Source organism: Diospyros lotus, chromosome 1 (genome assembly GCF_014633365.1).
Source record: "Diospyros lotus cultivar Yz01 chromosome 1, ASM1463336v1, whole genome shotgun sequence".
NCBI classification, from domain to species: Eukaryota; Viridiplantae; Streptophyta; class Magnoliopsida; order Ericales; family Ebenaceae; genus Diospyros; species Diospyros lotus.
The window spans coordinates 52,734,411-52,762,318 of record NC_068338.1 but is presented as its reverse complement, the minus strand read 5'-3'; the positions used below and the strand labels follow the sequence as shown (position 1 = coordinate 52,762,318).

Genomic DNA, 27,908 nt, shown 5'->3' with positions numbered 1-27,908 from the left:
AAACTACACCGTTACGTTATCATTACAATTTTTATTTCTGAACGCTGAAGAACCCTAGAATGAACGTATCATAATCTCCGTTTCCCTCCCTCCCTCTCTCTCTCACACACACACACTTTTTTCTCTCTGTGCTAGGGCTGATGCTGTAGATTTTTCCGTGTTTTTGGCTGCTGTCGTCGTCGGCTCTTCTCTTAGTATCAGTTGCTCCTCTCCATTTCGTCGAAGAAGACCGAAGAAGACCGATGTTTTTGGATTTTGGGGTAAATCTGATTTGATCTTCTCTCTACCTTTTGAGTTTGTTTTGACATTGTGGTCGTCAATTGAATTTTCTCAAGGAAGGATTTTCTTCAAAACACGAATTGCAAGTGGAATGATCACTTTAGTGTATTTTGAATACCTAGTGATCATATGATATCCCTATTTATCACGATCTCTCCCTCCCAATCTTTCCCTGTTGCTGTCTATCGATTCTATGCGCACAATCTTTGCCTCTTCCGTTGATATTGACTGAATAGGAAGTGATCACATTAAGGTATCTCCATTTGTGATTATTTTTGTTATACCGGAGAGTAGATTTGTTTTGGTGTTGAATTTTGCAGAATATCTTTTATGGAATTAATTTCTGCTATAATTTTGTGTGCGTGCATGAGCGCGCGCGTGTTTTATCCATAAACGTGCTAAATTTTCCTAGGAACAATATTCTCTGTGCATATCTAATACATGCTCTTTAGCTAATTCTACTTCTGATAACGTAAATGCATTCCTGCTGATTGCTATGGTAGATTGGTTCGTGAAATGATAAATGAGTTGCCTGCACCAAATTAGGGTTTCAGCTAAATGGAAACCTAAAGGTAAAAGGACAACTTTTTAAAACCACACCAAATTAGGGTTTCAATTGAATAGGAATCTAGAGGTAAAACTGTAAAAGGATTTCTTGTTAAACAGCACTGCAATCTCTTTTACACGGGTGTTGATTAGTCAATGATAGTCTTTCTAAATTTGATCAGAATTTCTTTTAGTGAAACATAGGAGGCCAATATTGATGATGGATAGATATAAAGGACAAGTTATTTGGCGTTTCGCACAAGCAGCAAAAAAACAGTTTGGGAAGGTGAGATCCACAGGATAAATATCTTGGGCCTTGAATTTGAAAGGGATGTGTCCAATAATAGTTGGGGTTGTAGACAGTGGCAAATAAGTCTTGACTTGTCATGATCCGGAAGGAGGGGCCCATGACGACACGTGGACCTTTGGTGAACCATGGGCCCATTACGGTCAAGCAAGCCTCCATGCTAATAGGTTATATCATAAACTAAACCCATAATCCCATATTCCAATTTAACAGTTTATAAACCAACACAAATCATCAAAAGTCAATATTACTAAACCCAACCAAAACAATGTACTGTAAAACGCTGTTTGTAAATAAAGAAGTTGGCTAATGAGAATGTCTGACAGATAAATGAAATAATGGCATCATCTATACCCACATAAACAAGTGCATGGCCTACAAATAAAAGAGATAATAAGAATCCAAAACTAAATGCCTCTCTAAGTATTTAGCAAAACAAGGGAAAAAAAAGCCTCTCTAAGTAAACTGTTTTGCGAAGGTTTTCAAGACACTGAGAAGAGCAACCTCCATCTAATATCAGTATCCAACTGCAATCTGTATGGATTAGGTCAAAGTTATGCAATAAAAAGTCATTCGACAACACCTTTGTACCTCTTAAAGTAGGGTATGTCCATAGTCCATTTGAAGCAGCTGTTCAGAAAGGCCCAAAAGCTGTTCAAATGGCACAATTACACAATCTATAACTAGTAGGGGTTTAATGCTGACATCTCACTATTGGATACAAAACCCTGAAAAAGGGTCGTGATAAGAAGAGAAGCAAGACACCAGGACATAGAATAAAAAACACAATTGACTTCACAGCTCAGGGGATATATTTTAGAAGATGCCTTAGACAGTCGTTGAATGAATCAAAATCACAACTTCAGTCCAAACTTGTATCAATTGAAACGCTATAGATATGACCTAGCAAAAAAGATAAAAAAAAAAAGAACTACAGATACAAAAGATAAGAAGAAAGCTAGAATATAAACCAGGATTCGAATGCTTAATGTGAAATAGACGCTTACAGGCAGTGGTGAAAGGTCGGAGGCTGAATTTACTGCCGCTGGTGATGATGGCCTATAGCTGCAAAGTGGCCATCTTTGAGGATTGGTCTAGAAGTCAGAGTGGACGAAAAGAGAGCATCTGAGTCAGATCTCAATTTCTTGGCCCGTTTGGCTGCTGCTATTTTAACTTTTTTGTTTTATTTTTCTTAAAAAAAATAAGAAAAGTTGAAATGGCAAGGAATTTATGTTTTTATATTTGTTTATAATAGTTGATACGATATAATATTTACAGTAAATGATAAAAAAAAACCAAAATTTGGTCACTTTTTTCACATTCATTTTCACATTCATTTTGAACTTCAACTTTTATCAATATGTTTTGTTGTTATCAAAACGTTAAATAATTAATGTTGGGCATTAAAAAACACACATTTGGTATGCTAAATGTTTCCAACATCATTAATTGATAAACGACTACATTGAATAAGCTTTCTATATATATATATATCGTACAAGCCAAATTTTGTTAATCATTACCTCAATTACAGTTGATCAAAGGCCCCAATTACTCACATTAACCCATGCACTATGGCATACCTCCTAGGGGAAAAATACACGGGCCATTACATCACACATCTTATCTTTAATAGGTATTATTTCACCCTTATTATGGATAATCTTGTTTTGTAATCCTGGCTTTTCTTACTGTATTGAAATGTAAAAATTTATATCAAGTTTTTCTTGCTTCAGAAACCATGAGCTTTTATATATCCTCTCATTTTTGAATTGAAAACCCAAGTCAAGATCACAAGTGCACACAGTGATCATTTTTTTTTGCTTGCAACCTTTTTTAGTTTTAACTGTCCAAAATTTAAAAATTTCAAATTTTTTTGAACTCATTGTTCATGAATGATAATTGGATGCATGCTGCTGTAGTTTTCTTGAAGCAAACCCTGCAAAAAAATAAATAAAAAAATGAGCAATTTGTTTGCTAACATGTGTTATCTTTGTTTGCAGTATGGAAACTGAAGATTTTATTGAGTTATCTTCTTCCAGCAATTCTGGCTGTGATAACAAGAAAAGAGAACCTCCTAACCCTGGCCAGGAGCCTGGAGAAGCTGATTCTCAAACAAGTAATTTAGATGTTAAAAAAGACAAGCCGAAAGAGAAGGCTTTAGGGACTGATGAGGCTGATGTTGAAAATGGAAGTGGCACATTTTTTCCAGCAGCTGAGACAGACAGGGATTTGATTGGGAGTTCAGTTGTCAAGCAAGTTAGTGCTGAAGTGAATGGAGATCTTGCTGTTACTGAAGAGGTAAATGACTTCAGTGCTAGAATACCAACTGAGAATGATTGCTCTACATTTCAAGCAGGAAGTCCCATCGGACGTCAAAAAAGAGATGGAAGTCCTGTAATTGAGGGTATCCTTGTTTTTCTTAATTCTTTGTGTGACTACTCTTGCATTGTTTTTTCCCTCTACGAGCTTACAGACGTGTCTGCATGGATGTGTGTATGACTGTATTTACCTTTTTGTTTGTCTGTCATGCATGTCCACTTATGTGCTTATCCACAGAAACACGTTTCTGATTGCTGCTTATAATTAGTTATATTCTTTGCTGTTGGCCATAACTTTATATACAGCCATAATTGGTGTTAAGAAAGCCAGAATGACAGTTGATGAACAACAACAGCCTTCAGTGCATGTGATTTACAATTCTCTAACAAGGTAACAAGGTATTTCCATAAAAAGCGAGTTGCAATTTTGACATGCATTTTAAAGCATGGTATCTTCTGAAATTTGACTATTTAAGATGTGAATTTTCTGGATCAGCCTTTGAATAAATTGGATTTGTTTGACAGAGACAGTAAACACAAGCTTGAGGAACTACTACAGCAATGGTCAGAATGGCATGCTCAACATTGTTCACCAGCTCATGTAAGCTTGATTTGTTTCTTAGAGCCAATTGTGGTGGCTTTTTGTATGGTTCCACATCTGTCTAGTGCCCTGTTTTTCAATTAGCTAAAATAAAGTTACTGAAGTGAAGAAGAAACTGTGCAGTTTTCGTAATAATTGCTTCCGCACAATTAAAGTGGAGAATATGGTTGACAGCTTTGTGATGATCTTTTCTAGGTAACATAGCCCAAATTGAGTTCAAACCTCTGTAAGAGTTGCCTCCTATAAGAGTTTGTGAAATAATGGAGGAAATGGCTCATATTGAAAGACGTTTTAGGCCCTATAAATTCTTTAAGTTTCTTTGGTTGCCACTAGCGAAAACCCTTTATATCTTTGACATATAAATTCTTTAATTTTATTTTGTTCACTACTACCTTCACTCCTTTTTTCATCATTTCTTTGCTCTCACTTCCCCTCCCATTAAGATGAGTAGGTTGAAAAGTGAATGTATGGAATGTAAGCAAAAATAAAAGTATAGATTTTGGTTTGGTGAGACTTAAAGATTAAGTTATTCTTAGAAAAACTAGTTCAAAATATCTTGGATTAATTGTTTACGAAGAAAGAGAGATTATTGAGGGTGTTATTCACATAATTAAGGTAGGATAGTTAAAATAGGAAAGCGCTTCCAACATTTTATGCAATTGTAAAATGTCTTAAAGTTAAAAGGGAAGTTTTATTGATAGGCTATAAACCCGGTTTTAATGTATAGCACAAAATGTTGGATAGTTAAGTGTTAATAAATGCAAATAAGAGTGTAATTGAGATGGGGATATTATAATGGATGTGTAATTATATAAGAAAAGATAATATTAGAAACAAAATTATTTGTAATAAGGTTAAATTGGCACTTATTAGAGATAAGACTCATGGAATTTGATTAAGATAGGCTTGACACGTAAGAAGAAGATCAGGTGCATGATCTAGGAGAGTGGACATAATGGCAGAAAATTTATAAAAATTATTTGTAAATACGGTCTAGTCTTTTTTGTGATATTTTTTGTTGCTTTAATTAAATATTTATTTAAATTTATTAAAATGGTTTATTATGATATTATAGCAAGTTTTAGTAGGTTACGTTCCATAGAGACCCCCTTTGGTTTGAACCATTTCCAAAGAGAACCTTTGTGGTTTAATTTTGGCTTTTAAGGCTCGTTTAGGAAAAGCCACAAACTATGTCAATTAAACCAAAGTTGGGTTAGAGTTAACCATACTTGTCCATAAAACATGAAATCCCCAAATCAATTTAAGCCCTAATCCATTGAAATCCAAAATCCCCAAATTGTCTTCAAGTTCATCAAAATTGCTTGATGAACTCAGGAACATGCGAAGTTGTTGGAGGGAGGGAGGGTATAACATCCCGCATCGAGTAATAGGAAGGACTGGATCAATTTACCTTGATGGGCCTATCCGGACTTCCCAGGGGTCACCCATCTTTGAGCTACCCTAACTCAAGTACGCTCAATCCGGGAGTTCTTTATCCACATTCAGCCCAAAATGTATACAGCCGGTGTTGTTTCCTTCCTTATTATCCTCGATATATATACTAGCTTCTTCAGAGTCTCTTCTTGGACCTAACCTTAGGCTCTCGGGGTATTACATTCTCTCCCCCTTGAGCACATGATGTTCTCGTCATGTGACCTTACAACTGGTTCCAGATCTTCTCCCATTTGGGAGCTGCTATCCTAGAAGCCTACCAAGAGTCGCTCCTTGTTCAAACTCTCGTGCCCCGGTGCCACTCCTCTCTCTTATTGGACCGCCTTCTCCAAGGGTCGGCTCTGATACCACCTATAACATCCCACATCAAGCGATATGAATGACTGAATCAACTTACCTTGATGGACTTACGCGAACTTCCCAGGGGTCACCCATCCTTGAGCTACCCTAGCTCAAGCACGCTTAACCCGTGAGTTCTTTATCCACATTTTGCCCAAAAGGTATCTAGCTGGTGTTGTTTCTTTCTTTACTATTCTTGATATATATACTAGTTTCTCTAGAGTCCCTTCTTGGACTTGACATTGGGCTCTCGGGGTATTACAGAGGGCTTAATTCATCTTCTGGAAATCTCATTTGGTTAGGTTTAGGGCTTAATTCATCTTATGCGAATCTCATTATGGCAACTAGTGCTGTGACATCTAATCAAATTGATAGAACCATTGCATTCTTGCCCTCATTTGGGGATCTAGCATGGATAGCAATCTGGCAATTAACATGAGTTTAAAGTTAGTGGGATCAATAATCTACTTTGTTTTGTTGTTTACTTTCAATGGTGAGTGGTTTGGTGGTTCATTTTTGTTTTCGAATAAATTATTTCAATTCCCTGAAGTGTACATCATCTTGAGGTACTTTGGAAAAATTCATTTCTTGTGTTTGTACCATGTAAGGAAAAGATGTAAACTTTGCAAGATGCAATCTATAATTCTTTGGTTTTCTTCGGTTCAAGCAATTTATGCTTTGATACACTGGTCAGCTGCTTTGTAGAATTTGGATTAAGCAGTCTTGATAAACTTGAAGATGATTTGAGGGTTTTGGATTTCAGCTGATTAGGGCTTAAATTGACTTGGGGATTTCATTTTTAGGATCGAGTGTGGTTAAATCTAACCCAAATTTGGTTTAATTGACATCGTTTGTGGCTCTTCCCAGCGAAACTGGCGCATTTGAAACAAAGTAAAGCATAGGGACCTTGAATGCCAAAAGTAAACCACCTGGGGTCTCCTTGAAAATGGCCCAAACCACAAGGGTTGGTCAAATTTACCCTTTTTACTAAGATTCCCTGAGTGGCCTTTCAGTATTGCAAAAGCTTTCCCTAAGATTACTACTGAGTTTCTAAATTGATTTTTAAGCAGTTCTTCATTTTCTGTTTTTTGCTCATTTTTTCATTTTCTGCTTCTATTTGCCATTGATTTGGGGATTTCATTTTTTCATTAGAGTTTGAGAACCAATGTTATTTCCATTAGCATTAAGTTGCATTTTATCTACCCTTGTATGGGATAATGAATGAAAATGAACCAATATGTTCTTTTATGAAAGGAGGTATAATGTAAGTAAAGTTGTTAGCATGGTGGAAGTATATTTTGAATGTGGTTTCTAAGGTTTTTGTTCTAAGTTGAAGCTTGAGGCACATCCTAAATCATTTCATCTTGCTTGGGTAGACCAAATTTCTTTTCCCATTATGGAAGGGTGCTTGGACCCTTCTTTAAATGGCTGATTCTTATAAGAGCTTTTGTTGTGATGTCTTGTGGCACTTTTCTTTATGACAAAGTCATGCTCAATCATGGATGAGAGTGTGCATATGTGTTCAAATTTAATGGCAAGACTCATGTTAAATTTTTTTAAACCAATTAAGAAGTCTAATAATAAAATACACAAGTTTTCTTCGGTGGCACCTACCAAACAGAATCTTCATCTCCTATCTAAGGATCGATGAAGAATGTAGGAAGAGAGTTTGGATTCATGTTAACTTTAGTAGCTAAGAAATTCTTGATTGTATCTAACCATGTGGTTGGGCTAGAAAGACAAATTTCAAGATGCAAACCCAAAAAAGCTCCCCAACCTTGTCCTAAAATCTCAATTGGAAAATCTTCCATATTATCCTATGCACCCTAAGATATGTGTTGAATTGAATAGGCAAATAGAGGGATTGTTAAAAACAAGTTCACCATCACTAATAATCTAGGGTTCATTATGACTAGCTTGCCACATGTGAAGTTTGTTTTATAATAGTTTGGTCAATCAATCAATTGAAAGAGTTATTTTGAGATTGGTCATTATTTTTTCTATCACCAACCCATTGACCTGTTTCATTGCCACTTGATGGTGGACACTCTAACCTTGTTGATTTGCCCTAGACATTTGCTACCTCCTGCTGATGTTAGGGGTCTGATTACACATCATTATGATTATGGTTTACATGTTATTTTTCGACTAATTATCTATGGGTTTACTATAGTTTTAGTAATGAAAGTTCATTTAATCTCTAGTGGGGAGTTGTACTCGTTTGGCAATAATGATGGAGATGAAGATTTCTAATTATTTTAAATTTATATATTTGGAAGCTTTAGAAAATTATATTCTTATGTTGGGATTAGGAACTCTTAGGATCACTCAATTCATATGCCAATATGATTCACACCCTCTCCTGAAATCAATGCAATACACATAAATGAAAAACTGAATTGAAAACAGTTTTAAAACAATGAAAGAAATAACCAAACCAATCAAGAAGATGCGCAAATTTATCTTGGTTTAGACTGCATAAATGACCCTACATCCAGCCTTCAAGATCCGAGAGAAATCCACTAAAGAAGTGATGAAACCAGTACACAAAAGAGTCCCTCTCTCTCTCTCTCTCTCACACACACACACACACACACACACACACACACACACGAGAACAATCAATCTTGGAGATTACAAAGTCTATCTTTCTTCTAACTTTCCTCTCACACACTGCACTTGCACATTTAGAATGAATAATCTTTATCAAACGGCTGTCTCATGTCTTCTATTTATAGACATTATGAGCGAATATTACAAGGGAAATAAAAGACTACACATTTCCTATTATACCCCTCATACATAAGTACATAACTATACTTAGAATAATCTGTCGCTTGATACTATGGACTTCACTGGTTTCTTCTAGGGCTTACACTCGTGTCACAACTCAAGGGTAGTTAGAAGGGTATTATTGTAATAAGGTTGTAGTAGTTAATAGGAGGTATTTTGTGAGTTGTTAGGAGCACATGAGTGCTATTTTTCAGATTTCATTTATTGTTGAATAGCCTATAAATAGGCCCTAGTATGTAGAAAAAGGTATGCTTAAAATAACATAGTGAATTCATATTTTCCCTCCTTACTTTTTCCCTCTCATTCTTCCTAATTCTCTCTCATTTCTTTTGATTTCTACTATATATCTCCCTCCAATTCTTCTTTGTTTCCCTCCCGAATCCTCCCCAATTCCTTCCTATACCCTAGCTAAACCCTAGGGTCGTGACAAATGGTATCAGAGCCAATCCTTCCTTGGCTGTGATTTCAATCAAACTCTGGTGAAGACGAGGCTAAGGTGATTTCGGAAATCTGTAATTCATGCACGTTCAAGCAACAATTCAGTCGAAGAACTTGCATGCGATTGAGTTCAGAATTGAGATTTGGATATGTACGATCTGAGAGGTGAAGCGGAATTCAGATTGATCCTAGAAGGCGAATCTTATTGGCTGTGTTGGAATAGTTAAACGGAGGAGGGCGGCTCGAATTGGTGTTGAGATCCGACGGATTCCGAGTGATTTGAGATTAGACGAGTGACTCGGAATTGAGTTGTGTTGAATCACAGAAGAAGTGACGAAGTGTGGCAAAGAAAAATCGTATCTGATCAGGCAGCTTTTAGAATCGAGGATTCGTAGCAAGGTCTGATGGAGGTTGATGATCGGAATCGAAAGATGACTTAGCTGCGGAATCAAAATCAGGAAGGCGTTGCAAGCTGAAAGAGTTCTGACCGGACATTGATTTAAATTTTCAAGCGAATCAGAGGGCGCGTCGGAAGTAGCACCGAACATGAGAAGCTGGTCGGTGATTGGGTGTGAAATCGAACAAGTTACGGAAAGAGATTCAAGAAGCAGCAAACTCTGGGAAATTCTAGAGCCAATTGGACGGTGATTGGGGATGGGTTGGGGCGATTATTGAATCTGATTGACCGAAGGAAGCTAGTAATCGATTCGGAAGCCTCTTATTGATCCAACGAAAACTCTGTGATATAAGTAAAAGCCTATTTGTCAGGTTCGAATTTGCCGTTCGTTAATTTCATGTGCTTCGAGAAGTTTCTTTCAGATTCTCGGATGGTATGAATTGGAAATTGCTTGGATTTTGATCGTGTTTCTGAAGTCTGGAGTCATCGCTTAGTGAGCTACTCCAAGTTATTGCCTGAGTTTGGTTGGATTAACTAAATTGAGAGACAAAGACACCGATTCCAGCTGGAGGGGAAGTCACTATTGGCTGTTGCGATCAACTTTTGGCTGCTGCTCACTTGATCGGAAGTTGATTTTGATTCTGTTAGGTTAAGTAACAGACCAGTACACGTGATGTGCTGCTGTTTGTGATTAGAAGGCAACAAGGCCAAGCAACGCAGGATCCAGAAAGAGAAATCCAGCTTTAGGTGCATGCTATGGCTGCCGCATTGATTTGTCTTAACACCAAACGGTTAGGCAAATTCAATTGGGCAACTTGAAGATCAACCATGGCTGAATTGAGGTTGAGGCAAGTAGGAAGTTGCGGTCGGAAGTGGTAAGAAGGGAATTGATATTTTCCAGAAGCAGCTTGTGGTCTTTGGAAGCTATTACAGGGGCAGGCGATTGCTGATCTACAGTGATTCCGATCTGATTTTGAAGGAGACTCAGGGAATCGAGTGATTGTCACGGCTGCATTTCGGATCAGGCGATTATTGGAGGCTGTTCAGCAACAACTGAACTTTGGAGGTTGCTCCTGCATCAAAGATTAAGGAAGATTGCACAGAACAATGCCCTATGGAAGATCAATTTTCCGAGGCAGTTGATCATTTTAAGAGACGGAATTCTGAAGTTAAGGATTGCTGAATTTTAATACAATGAGGAGTTTCCGAAGGGATCCTTAGAGGCTGATCAAGAGGCTGTTACAGGGTGCAATTTCAAGAAATTGAATTAAAGAGATGGCCGAAGGACTAATTGCTGCAACAAAGGAAATTAAGGACCCCCGTAGGTAGCTGGACCATTTGTTGATCCTGTATTCACATAAATTTCAGACTGCTAATCGGATTTTATCGACCTCAATTCCAAGTGTTGATTGGGCCACTATTGCTCCATTGGCTATTCTGGTGTTTGACAAGGATAAGCCAAAATGGTGGATCCGACAATGTGAACGGGTGTTCTACCAACACCGAGTAGTTGAAAAGGAGAAGGTAAAAATGGCTACAGCTAATCTGAGTGGAATTCCATACATTTGGTTCCAGAATTGGAGCTGGGGAATGGTGGAATTGAGCTGGCCGTAGTTTGTAATTGACTTGTGTAACCGGTTTGGAGAAAGGACCAAAACCTATATGATCAATGGAGCTTCTAAGGCTGTTAATCTGGAGATGCAAGAAGCTGATGAGGAAGAAAAAGAAGCAGTAGAAGGGATCGAAGAATTGGGGGATGACAGTCCAACGATTGGCAGCATCCCAAGCACTCTCACTAGTACTGGAAATCCAGTTGCTAAAACCCTCAATATGACACCGTTGGAGGAGGTAACTGTTGAGGATGAAGCTGAGATGTTTGCTAGCAATCTGGGAGCCAAAGATCTTAGAGTGGAAACGACCACAACAGCCTTAGATTGTGGAGATCTTAAATCTATTTCTCTTGAAGGAATAGGAATGGAAGGAGTTGCTAAATTACCTACTATGGATCAGGTAACTCCAACTGAGAAATCAATCAATTGGGAGGAAACTTGTGCCTTAATCGAAGTGGATAACCAATGGAGGGCAGTTCAAGAATGGTTAGAGGTTAAGGGAGGATGCTTGCATGATATTGATTACACTAAAACCTTTCAGCAACATGTTTCTGATTTGGAGCAATGGAGGAAGCAGAAGGATAAAGCGAAACAAGATGAAAAGAAAAAAAGGGGAAAACAAGATAAGAAGAAGGAAAAACGAAGAAGAAACTAATGGGTGAAGATGGGCGTTGGATAAAGAAACGATAGCTTAGTTGTAATAAGTTTCTTGGGGACAAGAAACCTTTCAAGGGGAGGGGAATGTCACAACTCAAGGGTAGTTAGAAGGGTATTATTGTAATAAGGTTGTAGTAGTTAGTAGGAGGTATTTTGTGAGTTATTAGGAGCACATGGGTGCTATTTTCCAGATTTCATTTACTGTTGAATAGCCTATAAATAGGCCCTAGTATGTAGAGAAAGGTATACTGAAAATAACATAGTGAATTCATATTTTCCCTCCTTACTTTTTCCCTCTCATTCTTCCTAATTCTCTCTCATTTCTTTTGATTTCTGTTGTATATCTCCCTCCAATTCTTCTCCGTTTCCCTCTCGAATCCTCCTCAATTCCTTCCTAGACCCTAGCTAAACCCTAGGGTCATGACAACTCGATGCAAACAACATCTTATTTTCTACTTTAATTTGGATTCTTAGTTTTTAAGGTAATGTGACTATATAAATCCCTCAAAGATATCAGCTAGTTTCATATGATTGTTGAAAATACAAAATACTAGATATTGGTCTCTTTCTTCTTTTTCTGTGATTCTCTCTCAATTTTTCCTTTCTTTTTTCTTTGTATCTCTGGTTTTGCACCATGGTGGTTTAAGATATGGTGATTGACATGCATTTTCTAACCCAAGTGATGGAGGGATGATGTTTGAGGGTTGTGACATGGGGATTGACTGGTGCACTGGTGGGTATGGGGCTTGGGCAGTGAACCTAAGGGTGATGGAGGTGGTATTGTGGTGATTTAGAATTGTGGCAGTGGCATACAATTTCTCTGTGTGTAAGGATTTGATTTGTGGTCTTAATATGAAAATTAAAGAAATAAACAACAACAACAACAACATATCCAGCCTTTATCTCACTATGTGGGGTCGGCTACATGAATTTTAGACTTCCATATATTTCTATCTTTTGTCATATCTTCATTGAGATCCATACACTTCATATCAAACTTTAATGTCTCTCTCAAAGAAAATTTAAAATGGTTGTAGAGGTACAATAGGAAATTTGAAGAATAACTTGAAACATATAGCATCCCCAATCAACAAACATGTGACTGGCAGAGGGGGTATTTTTCTACAAGATATGTAAAAAAAGAAAGGTCTATGCATTTTTATGCCACAAGGAGGGGGATGTATTATTGAAATGAACCTCAAGGGGTCTGGATGTAATTTGCTCTTTTAGAGATTAAGTTGTTATTTGCCAAGTTTGGATGTGAAAATTCTGTTCTGTTCTACAGGATTAAAGAGCAAATGTCTTACATGATTGAACTGGTTGTCTTATAGGATTACCTTCTCTGTCCCTTTTTACAATATTATTGTAATACCAGGGATGATGTGGGTAACATTAATATAGCCAGCGAAATGGAAAAATCTAACATATGAGCTGAAGCTTGATATGTTTGCTGGATAGCATTTACCATAATAAAAACAAAAGGATTCTCCTTTATTTGCCATTTATTCTTTTATGAACTCTGTGCACATAGGTACATCAGTTTTTATTCTGGAATGGTTTCAGTTCTTGTTTCACTAGATTGCAACTTGAATTATTTATGCTGTCCAACACTTAAGGTGCTTCATTATTTTGCTGCATTTTTTTCCTTGTGATTTCTTATTGTACAGTTTTTATCCTCAGGATTCCATTGATGTGCTAGAATCTGGCCAAGAGACATACTTCCCTGCACTTTGTGTTGGCCCTGATAATCTTTCTGCAGTGGTATGTTTCCTTATATGTATCTGTTGCAAGCATAAAGCATTAACTTGATATCTTATTTGAGGAACATCTGGTTTGGTTTTATACTTTTTACTACTTAAACTGCTTCGGTAATCATTTTTGTTGGTTTATCAAAGTAAAAGGTGATTTCCATTTTCTCTATTTGTCTTTGAATTACTTCTCAATTTTGCAAATTTTGACTTAGAAAATATGTACTAAGGGGGTGTCCAAAGAAGTAATATAAATCATTGTTTAATTTTCAAGAGAAATAAACTGCATGATTTGTTAAAACTAGAAACACTCTCTCTGTGTTGCTCATTGAAGAAAAAGCATTAAAAGATGCCATTGTAACAGACATGCTTTGATATTGGCATATCATTGTTTGAAGTTTGTAAAATATAAGGACTTATATCAATGGCAGTGACTTGTGATCTCCACGTGAATTTTTATAATAGAATTCTATTTACCTAAAAACTAGTTTGGGACCAAGCTTAATGACATAGGATGAACCCAGGTCCATTTAGGATTCCATGAGATTGAGAAGAAGATAATTGTCAATATGTATTCCAATAATTAGAATTCCGCTAGCATTGTTTGGCTATATAGCTAGTCTTTTTATTTTTACACACACATGCACACATTTTAGGATATTAGGTTAAATTCTTTGGCTTAGTTGTTATATATGGAGTAGGGATGGTTGCATATTGTAACCATTTGGTATATAGCGCCTTCTTGGGATTATAAAGAAACAAGATGAGGTTGATGGAAAAGTTGATAAATCTCTTTTCTTCCTCATCTATTGTTTCTCTTTCTTCTACCTTCTCATGAATCAACAGGTTGGAGACTTGATGGTTGATGCTCTCTATTATCTCTCTTGACTTTCTGTATCATATTTTATTTTACCTTTAAATAAAATGAGGATAATGGCTACACCGTCAAGGCACTCATTTAGTGAAAGCCTTATTATGTTAACTGAGCTACATCAGCATATGGCTTCTACTTAACTGCACTCAATATTATGGCACATTGCTTCTTATTGCCTTCCCACCTCTCATTGGTTTTCTAGGCATGTATCTCAGGTTAAGGGAGAACAAAATGCAACTTCAGATTAAATGGTAAAAGTAAGTATCAGGAAAAAAAGTTAAGACTATGAAGATTGCAGAGATGATAAAAAGAGCGAGTCTTGGACATTTAACTTGCTGGACCTTCAGATATCAGGAGTTGTTAATATCATCAGTCACATAGTTTTTTGATATTGTAAACATTTTTAACTAAGTTAAGATGCAGGAATTGCTGCATTCTGTTTGGTTTTCTATAAAAATATTGCCTTTTACGTAGTCTATAAGCTTCTAATGCTACCTTTTTTTTTAAAAATTTCATGGACTGCTCACTCAAAAACTGCATTTACCTTGTACTACTTTGCTGCTTCTCCACTTCTTCAGTTTTATGTTGGAGTGACGATGCAACATACTTGCTCCTGCCAGTCCTAAAGAAATATTGAAATCCAATTATTATACCTTTTCTAATTGGCTTCTCCAAATTTTCCATCCTTCCCACTATAGTAAGAATTGGCACAAGTTCTTTTAGTTATAAGTCCTTGTACAAGAAGGATGTCTGGGTAGGACTTTGAAGAGAATTTTGGAAAGTGGTTGGATATTTGATGAATGCATCTACAAAGTTCTTCAGAAAAATTGTCCCCAAGGGTGGCTTAGGTGGTAACAACACCCTCATGACTAGTGTGAGGTTGTGGGTTTGAGCCTTCCGTGCCCCTTGGTGTGGACACTTGGTTTTTTCCCATGTACAGAAAAAAAAAATCTTTAAAAGACTTTAGTTTCTTTGGCAGTAATATACATTTGGTAACAACATTTCGACTAGTCAAACAAATTTGTTAAATTGATGGAGATATAGGATCTTGCTAGGGATGCTCCCCAAGTGTTTGTAAAGTGATGGTGGTGAAACTAATGGGTAACTTAAAACAGATTGGTGTCAGTGTTTGACACATATGGTACCTCTAGAAGTGTCCATGCTTCTAGCTCTAGTTTTAGGACAAACTTGAAGCAAGAGTGGATGATAATTCTTTCAGATCAGCTGTGGGTTTCAAGAAATGTTTCTTTTTCATTCTCTCTTCATATTTGAAAGCCTTTAGTATAATACTGTGAACAATAATTATTATTATTTTCTGCTGTCTTTTATTTAAATGCTATCTACTTGCATTTTTTTCTCCAAAAGGAAGAAAATAAAGAACCTTCTTAACTGTCTAGGGCTTTATTTAGGGTTAACAACAACAGGGGGTTTAATGATTACTTGGAAGGAGGGAGAGGGAAGGGGAGATAACTATCTAAGTTCATGTCCACAAGGTTATAAATGTTTATTAATTCAATAGGGACAGAAATTGGTACCCTACCTTGTAGGTACCCACCAAAAACCTCCCCTGATGGGTAGTGTTTAGGCATCAAAAAATACCCATGGGGAGGGTATGGGTGAGATATTTGAAATACTCACCAAGCACGAGTAGCAGCGATAGGGTCCCCTACCCATATACTACCCTAATATATATTATATCTAATTATATATTATAATTCATAGATTAAAAAGAATGACCCAAATCGGCCATTCTCACAGACTTGAAACTTAACCTAGGCAGCATTTTTTTTATTACTTATTGAACAATCTAAAATATTGTAATTTTTTCTTTTTAGCTTTTTTCCTTGCATTAATGTCAGATTTCTTTTTTATCAAATTATTATGATGTTTTTAAAACTATGAATATGAATTTGTTAGAATGAAATATATATGGTATATGGGTATCCCTTAGGTACCCATTACCCAATAGGTATGGGGATGGGCGGTTAATCAAAACACCCTGAGGGTATGGGTATTCGTACGAGGACAAGAGTAGAAATGCTGATACGGGTATGGGTAGAGGGGTCCCCTACCCATACCCTCTCCATTGCCGTCTCTAAATTCAATTACCAAAAATTTGATTGCTGTTTGCTGTATCCATAAAATGTACCTAGAGATGGAAGAAATAAATCTATATTCATATATGTGCATACAAGTGTAAATACATGTCACCAGTAAAATTCTTCAAATAGAGCAGATTATGAAAAAGAAACAAACACTTGTTTCAACCCCATGGATCTACTTTTAAAATCATGTGTGTATTTATATGTCTAGTGTAAATAATATAAGATAAGGGATACTGTAGGTAATTTATTAGAAGACCTTAGGCTACTATGGCAGGTCACAAAATTTCACTTAAATGAGGCAAAGTTTCTCTTAGATGAGGCACTGGAACCCATTTGAACAATGTTGGAAATTACCCCTGGTAGCTTTCTTGGAATAAACTCCAAAAGCATTCGATGTTTGGAGAAAGACCTTCAATCCACCAAACGGTTGGAAACTTTCTGCTTCTATGGGTAGGGAGGAGTTTTGAAGTACTGCAAAATGCTATAATGGTGGCAAGAAAGTCTGTCAGTTTACTTCCTTTACCTTGTTACAAGAAAAGTTTGATTTTTCCTGTACAGTGCATGATATGTTGAAATTGTCTATAATTATCTGTGCAGTCTTTCTGGATGGACAACCAACCAAGGAATCAACAGAAGGAGTTTATTCCATTGGATAGTCAGTCTGTTCCACTTTATGACCGGGGATACTCATTGGCCTTGACTTCAACAGATAGTCCTAGTAATCTGGAAGGGTAAGTTATTCTATCTTTGTGTATGCATTTGTATACTCCTTAGTCATTTATACTTAATGTGTCATTTTAGTGCAATTTCTGGATAATTGTCTTTGGTTGCAATATATTTTTCCCAGATCCTTGGAAATGTAAATTTGTAGTTGAAATAGTCTTATCCATTGCATTTTTTACCATGGGGAGAAAGCAACCTGTATTTTATATATGCGCGGGGGGGGGGGGGGGGGGGCGCATCGAGTTTTTAGATATACTAAACCTTTTGAAACATTTAAAGATGGGCCATGCATATGGTCCTTTCAGGCAAGTAACACTACATTATAATAATCATTATGGCTAGACACTATTCTTGTGTGGTGAGCAAAATGTTTGCTTGGCTGCATGTTGCATTCACTTGTTTATACAACTGTACTCCTGTGGATTACATAAGAACAAGGTGAGTGGCCCTTCATTTTGGGTTTGCTTTTTGAAATTGTGCCTCATTTTTTTTTTATAAGAGCCCCTTTCTCTATTTGTCATATTACATTAATCTTTTTGACAACCTAATCCTGATTTTGGGATGTCCAAAAGGCATCCGTGGTGATGACTATGGACATAAATGGTATGTGTTTTAATGTACCCTGTGTTTCACAGGATACTGCAATGTAAAATATTAAGGGGAGAGACTTAAGAGAAAGACTATACTAAGGCGAAACTTATCACACTTTGGTTTCTTTTGACGCAACCTGAATTTAGTGAGGCTTTCTTCAGAACCTGATCCAGGCATGCAATTCTTCATTTTCCAAGTCTTAGGAAGAACAATTATTGGGATTAGAATAGTATCCTGGTATAAGATTAAAAGAAAAAGTTTCTGTTGTCTTCCCTCCTAACTTGTAGCAAGGAAAATCAAATTTTGATTACCCTTTGCCATTCTATGTTACATGAAATTGTGATCTTAGGGTATTCTGATATGTATCTAGAAGTTAATTATTGAAAAATGTACTCACGATTAAACAAGATTTGGAGGGGAAAAAATAAGATCTCTATTTCTAGTCCATGTAAAAGGGCATAACAATTTTATTCACTAAATCTGAGTTATTTTTTGAAAAATGAATAGGAGAACCCTTGGGCTACTAGTCTAAGTTTTATGAATAGGGTATGGTCTGCTTGCCATTGCTTGTATCCAAGCTTGTTTAGAATATCATTAAATCTTTTGAACCATGCCTTAGGGGACTGCTTAAGGCCATATAGTGACTTCTTTAGTTTACATACCTTCCCCCTTGTATCCTTCGTCTCAAAGCTAGGTGGTATCCTCATATAGATCTCTTCTTCTAGTTCACCATTCAAGAAAGGATTCTTGATATCTAACCGGTGTAATTTCCAATCTAGATTGACAGCCAATGAAAGTAGCACTCGGATAGAATTTAGCTTGGTTATCAGGGCAAAAGTTTCCTTGTAGTCAAGTCCTTGAGTTTGTGTGAACCCTTGGGCTACTAGTCTAGCCTTGTACTTGTTAATGCTCCCATTTGACTTGTACTTTACAGTAAATACCTACTTGTTGCCCATAATTTTTTTCCCATTAAGTAGTTTCACAATCTCCCAAGTGCCATTGGTTTCTAAAGCCTGGATCTCTTCCATAACTGTTGCCTTCCATTTCTCATCCTGTAATGCATGATATATATCTCTAGGGATTACAATATGATGAATGCTGACAATAAAAGCCTTGAACTGAGGAGATAGGTGTGAATACCCCAAATAATTGGAAATAAGGTGTTTGGTACATGATCTCACCCCTTTCGTTTAGTGCTATTGGGATATCTAGGTCATCAAATCCTTTAGATTCTAACCTTTCCACAGCACCATCATCTTCCATAGCACCAACATTTGGACTTATCTCTAGATTAGACAATGGGACCGGTTGAGGATCACGAGACCTTCTAGAATAAACCAATGATAGTTTGCTAGAAGCCTGATCATCCTGAATCTGGGTGTTCTGATCACCCCCTTGATAGCTTTGGGTAGAAACAGGGATTGGGACTGGTTCAGGAACAGGTTCAATAGCAAGTAGGGAAGTAGAAGGAGAGGTAGGAGGTGAACAAGTAGGAACAAATATGGTGGAGTCCCAACATTGCTTTGTACTAGGTGTGCCCCCTTGCAGAGGAATATGGGAAAAAAATGGTTGATGCTTGAGAAAAGAGACATCACAAGACACAATAAAGCGCTGGGTAGTAGGGTTGTAGCACTAATATCCTTGTTGAGTAGGAGAATAGCCAACAAATATGCATTTGAGTGTTTTAGGTTCAAGCTTGGATTGAGTAGGTTGGTACTTGTGTCCAAAGACGATACATCCAAAAACCTTCGGGGAAAGGGAATTTAGGACTTGGGTATGATGAGGATAGAAGTCAAGAAAAACACTTAAGGGAGTCTTGAATGCTAGAACCTTGGAGGGAAGCCGATTAATGAGAATGGCTTCTCCCCAGTAGGAATTAGGTATTGCATGAGTGAACATGATAGCTCTAGCAGTCTCAAGAAGATGGTAGTTTTTCTTTTCTGCCATCCCATTTTGTTGAGGATTGTAAGGGCATGAGCTTTGGTGAATGATACCATGCTTAATTAGATAATGGTTGAAGTCATTGGAAAAATATTCTCGGCCATTGTCTGAACGTAACACATGGATTGAGGATTGAAAGACATTTTTTATCATTTGATGGAACCTTTTGAAGACAAGATAGGTTTCAGAGTTGTCTTTCATTAAGAACACTCAGCTAACTCTTGTATGTTTATCTATGAATGCGATGAACCAACGACATGTGGACCAAATAAAATGGTTTTGAAGGCTTATAAACATGAGTTGGATGTGAACTTTTGGTTTGTTTAGCAAGGATACATTGTTCACAATGAAAAGTATGGCTCCTTTTATTAATGAAAAGAGAATGATACAAAACTTTAAGATACTTAAAGCTAGGATGCCTTAAACGTTGGTGCCATAACATGACTTCAGTCTCTGAAATAGTAGACAAAGAGGATCGAATATGTGACTTAGATCCAAGAGAATGACAAGCCCTGAAATATGATAAGAGACCTGCTTTTTCCATAGCACTGCCAATTATATTCCTCGAAGATAGGTCCTGAAATTCACAATAAGATGAAAAAAAATGTTACCAAATAGTTCTTTTTTCTAGTTAGTTTGCTTACTGATAACAAGTTACATTTTAAATTAAGCACATATAGTACTGATTTTAGGATTAAGCCTGCCACAAAAGCTGTTCCTTCTCCTTGAGCCATAGATGATGTACCATCAGCCACAGAAATAGTTATACCCTAATTACAGGGTCCATAATCTAATAACACCTTAAGTGAACCAGTCATGTGATTCGAAGCACTTGTATCTATTATCCAATAGTCTATAGAGGGTTTATGAGAGATTAAGGAGTATATAGATGTACCTTGTTTGGCCATAGATACTATTGGATTAGGATTATCTGTAGCCTCAAATTTAATCACCTTGGTCTGGCTCAACAACTGTTGTAACACTTCCAACCGATGTGTAGAAATCCTCCTTTTGGGAGAATAATATGCTGTGTTTATTCCCTTGGGAATACCACACATATATACATAATGAATCCTAAGAATTCTCCTAGATTTTAGAGATTAGATTCTTACTTTATAGGACTAGATTACAACAAACTTAAATACAAACAAATCTAATAAAAAATAATTTAGAAAGATAAGATGTAATAGTAATATAAATCAGGATAAATCAGCAAATAACGAGCTAAGTAGCTCGGCCATTAGCTCGACAGCTTGGCCTTCCATCAGCTCGGTAGTTCGGTCTAACAACTTCTGATCTACACTCCCCTTCAAGCTAGGCTGAATATATTATTCAAGCCAAGGTTGGTACTTAGCTCATCAAATACTCTTCTTTGTAATGGCTTAGTCAGAATATCTACGACCTGGCTGTTTGTAGAAGTGTAGCTTAACTGGAAAATTCCTTCTTCTAATTTCTCTTTGATGAAGTGCCTGTCAATTTCTACATATTTTGTTTGATCATGGTGGACATGATTTTTGTCAATATTAATAGTCGATTGGTTGTCACATAATACTAGTATTGGTTGTGCCATAGTCACCTTAGCAACATACCCTCATAAAACCCATGAGCCATAGCTCTAAACTCAGCTTCTGCGCCACTCCTAAAAACCACTGATTGCTCCTAAAAACCACTTATTGCGCCAAGTAACTAAATTTCCCCAAACAAATGAGCAATATCCCAAGGTTGACCTTCTATCAAAAATTTAACCTGCCCAATTAGCATCACTGTAGATTTTCACCCCTCTGTTCGCTGTTTTCCTAAATATTAGCCCTTTGCTTGGAGTCAACTTTAGATATCTCAGAATTCGATATACAGCCTCTAAGTGTCTTTCTATAGGATCATTCATGAATTGGCTTACCACACTTACAAGAAAACTTATATCTGGTCTAGTATGTGACAAGTATATAAGTTTTCCCACCAATCTTTGATATCTCCCTTTATACACTAGAGCACTTTCTTTGCCAACATCCAGTTTTGAAGTGGTTTCCATTGGTGTATCAGTTGGTTTGCATCCCAACATACTTGTTTCAGTAAGATCTAGGGTATATCTTCGTTGAGAAACTGAAATTCCTTTCTTGGACCTTACTACTTCCATGCCTAGGAAGTATCTTAGGCTTCCTAGATCTTTGATTTCAAATTCTCTCGCCATGACTTCTTTAAGATCCTTGATTTCGAAAATATTATCTCCTGTAACAATTATATCATCAGCATACACAATAAGAATGGATATTTTACCTTCCAAAGAATGCTTGATGAATAAGGTATGATCTGCCTGACATTAGCTATATCCATACTTCTTGACTGTCTTTGTAAATTTCTCGAACCAGGCTCTAGGAGACTGTTTGAGCCCATAAAGAGATCTCCTTAGTTTCATACCTTGTTTCTTGTGAGGTTAGTTTCAAATCCGTGAGGAATTTCCATATATACTTCTTCTTCGAGGTCTCCATCTAGAAAAACCTTCTTTACATCTAATTGGTAAAGTGGTCAATCTAGGTTTACAGTTAGGGAGAGCAAGACTCGAATAGTATTCAATTTTGCCACCGGAGCAAAAGTTTCTTGGTAATCTATACCATAAGATTGAGTGAATCTTTTTGCAACTAGGCAGGCCTTAAATCTGTCAATTCTTCCATCTTCTTTGTATTTGACGGTAAATACCCATTTGCAGCCCACATGATGTTTTCTAGGGGGTAATTCTGTAATCTCCCAAGTTCCATTCTTCTTCAAGGCCTTCATTTTCTCGAGAATTGTCTCCTTCCATTTAGAATGTTGAAATGCCTCTAGAATAGTTCTAGAAACATGCACCTTATTGATATTTGATATAAATGTTCTGAAATTAGGTGAGAGACCTTTGTAAGAAATGTAATTGTGAATGGAATGTTGAGTGCATGATCATGCTCTCTTTCTCAATGCTATAGGCTAAATTTAAATCTTCATCCATGGCTGAAATTTCAGAATTCTCACCAACAGTCATGGTATTCTCCTTTTGTAACAATTCTGGATCCAGGTTCGGATGATCAATCCTAGGACATGCCAGTTCCCTACTTTCTTTTTGTTTAGACTTTTTTCTAGAATAAACTGAAGTTCATGAGGATCAAAAGGATTATGATCAATAGGAGGTGAACTGGAATAAGATTGATCTACTTCTAACTCATCAGATTGTAGGTTGGGAGGAGAAGACAGATTTGTAGGGTTTGCAGGTGGCTGAATTTTAGGCTGCTATTGGTATTCCCAAAACTGATATTCTTGAGGATTGTTTGGTGTATTCACCCCCTGTATATCAGATTTAGGATAATAGGGCCTGTCTTCAAAAAAGGTTATATCCATTGAGGTGAAGAATCTCTTAAGACTTGGAGAGTACATTTGTAACCTCTTTGGTGGGGAGAGTAGCCAAGAAATATACATTTGATGGACTTTGGGTCAAGTTTGCTCTGAAATTGAGAGTGAATGTGAACAAAAGAGGTGCAACCAAAAATCTTGAGAGGAAGTTCAGAAAGAACCCGGGTGTGGGGAAAAGAAGTAAGGAGAAGCTGACTTGGAGTGTGATGATTGAGGATTCAGGAGGGTATTCTATTTATAAGATAGGTGGCCGTAAGAATAGTCTCACCCCAAAAATATTTAGGAACATGGGTGGAGAACAATAAAGATCTGGCCACTTCCAATAGGTGTCTATTCTTGCGTTCTGTAACTTCGTTTTGTTGGGATGTATCTACACAAACTTTGATGAATGATGTCTTGTTGTGACAGATAAGTGCCTAGAATGGTATTGAAGTATTCTTTGGTATTATCTGTTCTTAGAACTTGAATTTTAGCATTAAATTGCGTTTGCACCATGGAATGGAAGGTTTGAAAAATGTGGCCAGCTTCAAACTTTTCTTTCATGAGAAAGACCCAAGTAAGATGGGTGTGGTCATCAATAAAGGAAATGAACCATCGAGCCCCAGTAACATTTTTGACTCTAGAAGGCCCCCCCACATCACTATGGATCAAAGAAAAAAGATAGGATGGAGTGTAAATTTGATTAGGATAATTTTTCTGAACATTGAAACATGTGTAAATCTAAATTTTTGAACAAAGTGGGGAACAATTTCTGAAGGTAAGCAAAGTTTGGATGTCCTAATCTATAGTGCCACAACATAATTACACACTTATTTGAATGAAAAGTAGAGAAACAAATAGGTGGAACGGAGTAGCAATTGCTAGAATTTACTTCAGTTTTTGAATCAGTCCTTTTAAGAACATAGAGCCCTGAACATGCCTTAGCACTGCCAATCATCTTCCTCGAAGTTCGATCCTGAAATTCACATTAAGAGGGCGGTGAATTGGTTATTTAAAGAAATTACTTGACTTTTAAAATTTTAAACAATGTAAAATATTTTCCAATGAAAAATTTATATGAGAAACTAGTGATGAAATGGTAGGTGCTCACAAGTAAAGTAAATATCACAAGCACACAAGAACACAAAAATTTATAGTGGTTTGGCTTGACTAAAGTAAATATCACAAGCACACAAGAACACAAGAACACAAACACATTCTTGAATGGTGTTTGTTTTTATTTGTTTATTTTCTTTTCTGCATTGGCTGGGCACATCATGTTCTCCATATCTTTGTATTAAATTTCTCTCTTTTTGTAGTTTCATCTGGTGTGACAAATTTTTGCTTATATATTGAGTCAACCCGTTCAATTGTCTCTGATAAATTTTTTAATACAATTTGTTGTCATCCAGGGGCTTGCAATTAGATTCTTTTCGGTGTTTCAACTGCGGTTCCTACAACCACACGCTAAGGGATTGCCCAAAGCCTCGTGATAATGTGGCTGTTAATAATGCTCGCAAAGAACACAAATCCAAGCGAAATCAAAATGCTAGCTCCCGCAATCCAACTCGATATTATCAAACTTCTCCGGGGGGAAAGTATGATGGTTTAAAGCCAGGTGTCCTTGAAGCAGAAACGCGACAGCTTTTAGGACTGGGGGTAATATTGTTATTCTTTTGCAAGGAAAAGGCTTAGTGCTATTTTCATTAATCTTTTGTCAGCATTATATGTATGACAAAATGACAAAAGTAGCATAGTTTTTAACAGAATATTTGAAATCATGGTGAATTACCCATTTTAGGTTTTTTTTTTTTTTTTTCCCTCTTTTCTAATTCATAGAATGCCTATAATAGATAGCCTTCATCAGAATAGAAAGCAATGCTTTGATTTTTAACATTTGTTTAATAATCCCTCCACAACTTGTCGCACAATGATGACCTCTACCTTGAGGGGAAAAAAGGGGACAAAACCTCCCTTCCCATTTACTCATTTTTCTAACACTTTTAGCATCAATGCATAAAACATATCAAGCGTTCACTAACATTGTTGAAATGACTGTTTGATGTATTGATGTGTACCATAGATGACCTAGTTCCAGAATGTGAACGATAACAAAGCTTTGATCTTCTAACATTTCTATACTTCTTACAAATTTTTTATGCCAAAATATCGCTTCTTCCCCCTCCTTTCCAAATGCTATCTTGATCCATCTTGAGTTAAGCAAGGAGTTTATTCAATTTGTACTCTAATTTAGCATGAGTTAACAGGTAGTACCCAATCTTGAGACATAAAGGCATATCAATTGGATAGCGTCTTCTCATTCTTTAAAGTGTAATTGAATGATTCCATTTATTCAATGTAGCCTCAAATGGGCTGGCCACATAATAATTGACTTGCACTTCATTTTGTGCAAAACTGTAGGAATTAGTTATTATGTTGCAATGCAAACATGTATTTTTTTTTTTCTAATTCTGATTCTCTTCTGTATCTGTATATGCACAGGAGCTTGATCCACCTCCATGGCTTAACAGAATGCGAGAAATAGGATACCCCCCAGGATATCTAGGTAAATTTATTTTTTACTTTAATTTCTTGTACTTGATCGATTGATTTATTTTGGCATTGCATCTGTTTTCTAGTTCTTGTTAAGGCGTCTGCCTACTGCAGATTGGTTCTCTGGGAATTACCTGGGAAATTTTTCCCTTGGCCTTAATGCCATTCTTGTGGTGTAAAGTGGCTTTGGTAAGGCAGATCCTTCCTGGAGAAATTCTTTAATTCCAAGTAGATAGTAGCAATTGTAGTTGCTTTCTAGAAAATGGGTGCGTTACAACGAATATTTTTAGTATGTGAAGCATGGGAAGTAATAATAGGTTTAACCTTTTTTTGTGTTGGGATGTCAAAATTATGTTATCGCGACAGGCAAAATTGCATAGGGAATGAGAATACTTATAAACATGGTATGACTAAAGATGGTAGGATGATGGAAGTCAATTTACTATATATCATGAACTAATTTCTAGCGGTGGTAGAGGTCATTATTTCATTGTCATGTACCATACAGCACATATAAAATACTTATTTCTGGACTGGCTTTGAGTAGTCCTTAGATAGCTTTCGCTCTTCTAATTCAGCAATTATTGGTTTTGGCAACTTCAATTTATTATAATAATTCATTTGGATTGTGCACAATCTGTTAATGCCTTCTTAGATCCCCAAGATGAGGACCAGCCATCGGGCATTATAATATTCACCGAAGAGGATAGTATGGAAGAAAAGGAGGATGGGGAAATCCTCGAAACAAACATCCCTCAGCCACCTAGGAAGATGAGTGTTAAGTTTCCAGGGGTAAACGCACCAATTCCTGAAAAGGCAGATGAAAATCGATGGGCAGCTGGGCCTTCAAGTTCGGATTTATCTAGGAATCGATCACAACGCAGGGGCCAGCATCATGAGCAGAGGCGATCCAGAGATTTCAGAGATGAAGGCCCCCCTGGAGTCGACGACCCTGGATTTAGCTATTCCTCATCTAGTTACTCAGAGAGGCATGGTAGTTATGAGCATAGCTACAGTTTCCAGAGTGCAAGGGGTAATATTCTGATACCAAGAAGCCCTAGCTATGGAAGGTCCTTATCTGACAGAGGTAGGAGCCAGTTATACCGTGAAGGTTCTCCAGTTCATGGTTCATACGGTTCTGTACCATATTCACCCCCGAATAGAGTGTTTTCGCCGCGTTCATATGGCTCGCCCAGTTTTGGGCGACGGGAAGACTACAACAGGAACGATTCCGAACCATATCTGTCACCTCACCACCATGAAAGGCAGCACAGCCACAACTGGAGGTAAGCATTGGGGGTTCATAATGTTCAGGCCGTGCTGGGGAACTCAAGATGGACTATTCTTGAGATGACATTCCATTCATAATGGGAGTAGATACAAGAGGCTTATTTGGAAATAGTAATTGATAATGAAATTGTATCTGTATGAAGATCAGATAGGTAATTACAATAGTTGTGCCTTTTTTTTTTTTTTTTGCCTTATATCTTGCTGCTATTAATCTCAGGGGATGAGTTACATTAGGGGGCTTTAGTAGGGGCCTTGTATCATCTGTAGCAAGTAAAATTGGTTGTTAGTAGGAAAGACTGGTTTTCAAAATATGAACATTTGTATGACACCAAAGCCATAAACCATGTTAGGCAATGGAATCGAACTAATTTGTATTGTGAATATGTTCCCGTTTGTTACAAACAAACCCAGCTAGAAATATTACAGTTTTGTCGTAATCTCATCCACCAATCCATAGCTTTAAGCATTTTGAGCAAATGCAAGAAGATGAGAATTATGTGTTCGAGGAGTTGAATTGGGTGTGTGTTTGATGAGCTTATACGGTAAATACTCAAAAAATTAATATTTGCTGACGTTTTAACCCGTTGTTTGCTCTTCACTGGTTCACGCTCTACTATTTAGTTATTTGAACTTTCACCGTAACTGAGTGAAGAATGACATATGACATATTTTGAGGTTACTTTACCATTAGATTGGTTTTCCCCACCTCTCTCACACGACTAAGTTAGCTTTGAATGGTAACACCACAGTCATAAACACTCGAATCGAAACACTACAGATAATTAATAGTTTGTATCGTTTTAAAATGCAAAGAGATTAATTTGACCTTGAATCTTATGGAATAGTAGTTTATTTCATCACATTTAAAGTACAATAATTAATTTAATCTTAAAATTAAAATATAGTATTTTTAAGCGAGGCATTTTCCCGTGCAGAGTGAAATAAAAGTTCGAAAGACAAACCCTGCCGCTCAACGTCTGTTAATCTCT

General features: G+C 36.9%; 1 protein-coding gene across 2 annotated transcripts; it reads left to right on the top strand.

The window, feature by feature from the left end:
• Positions 1-49: 49 nt before the first annotated feature.
• Positions 50-27,354, top strand: LOC127808508 (uncharacterized). 2 transcript variants are annotated; one of them, XM_052347085.1, is made up of 9 exons: positions 50-260; positions 3,136-3,539; positions 3,760-3,844; positions 3,979-4,054; positions 13,421-13,501; positions 17,065-17,198; positions 24,489-24,735; positions 25,579-25,642; positions 26,285-27,353. In XM_052347085.1, exons 2-9 carry the CDS (start codon positions 3,137-3,139, stop codon positions 26,917-26,919), a joined length of 1,725 nt encoding a protein of 574 aa, XP_052203045.1. In that variant the 5' UTR covers positions 50-260; position 3,136; the 3' UTR covers positions 26,920-27,353. The 2 variants fall into 2 exon arrangements, with proteins under 2 accessions (XP_052203045.1, XP_052203049.1); XM_052347089.1 differs by lacking the exon at positions 50-260 and adding an exon at positions 267-532 and having other exon boundaries at positions 26,285-27,354.
• The last annotated feature ends 554 nt before the right edge of the window (positions 27,355-27,908 follow it).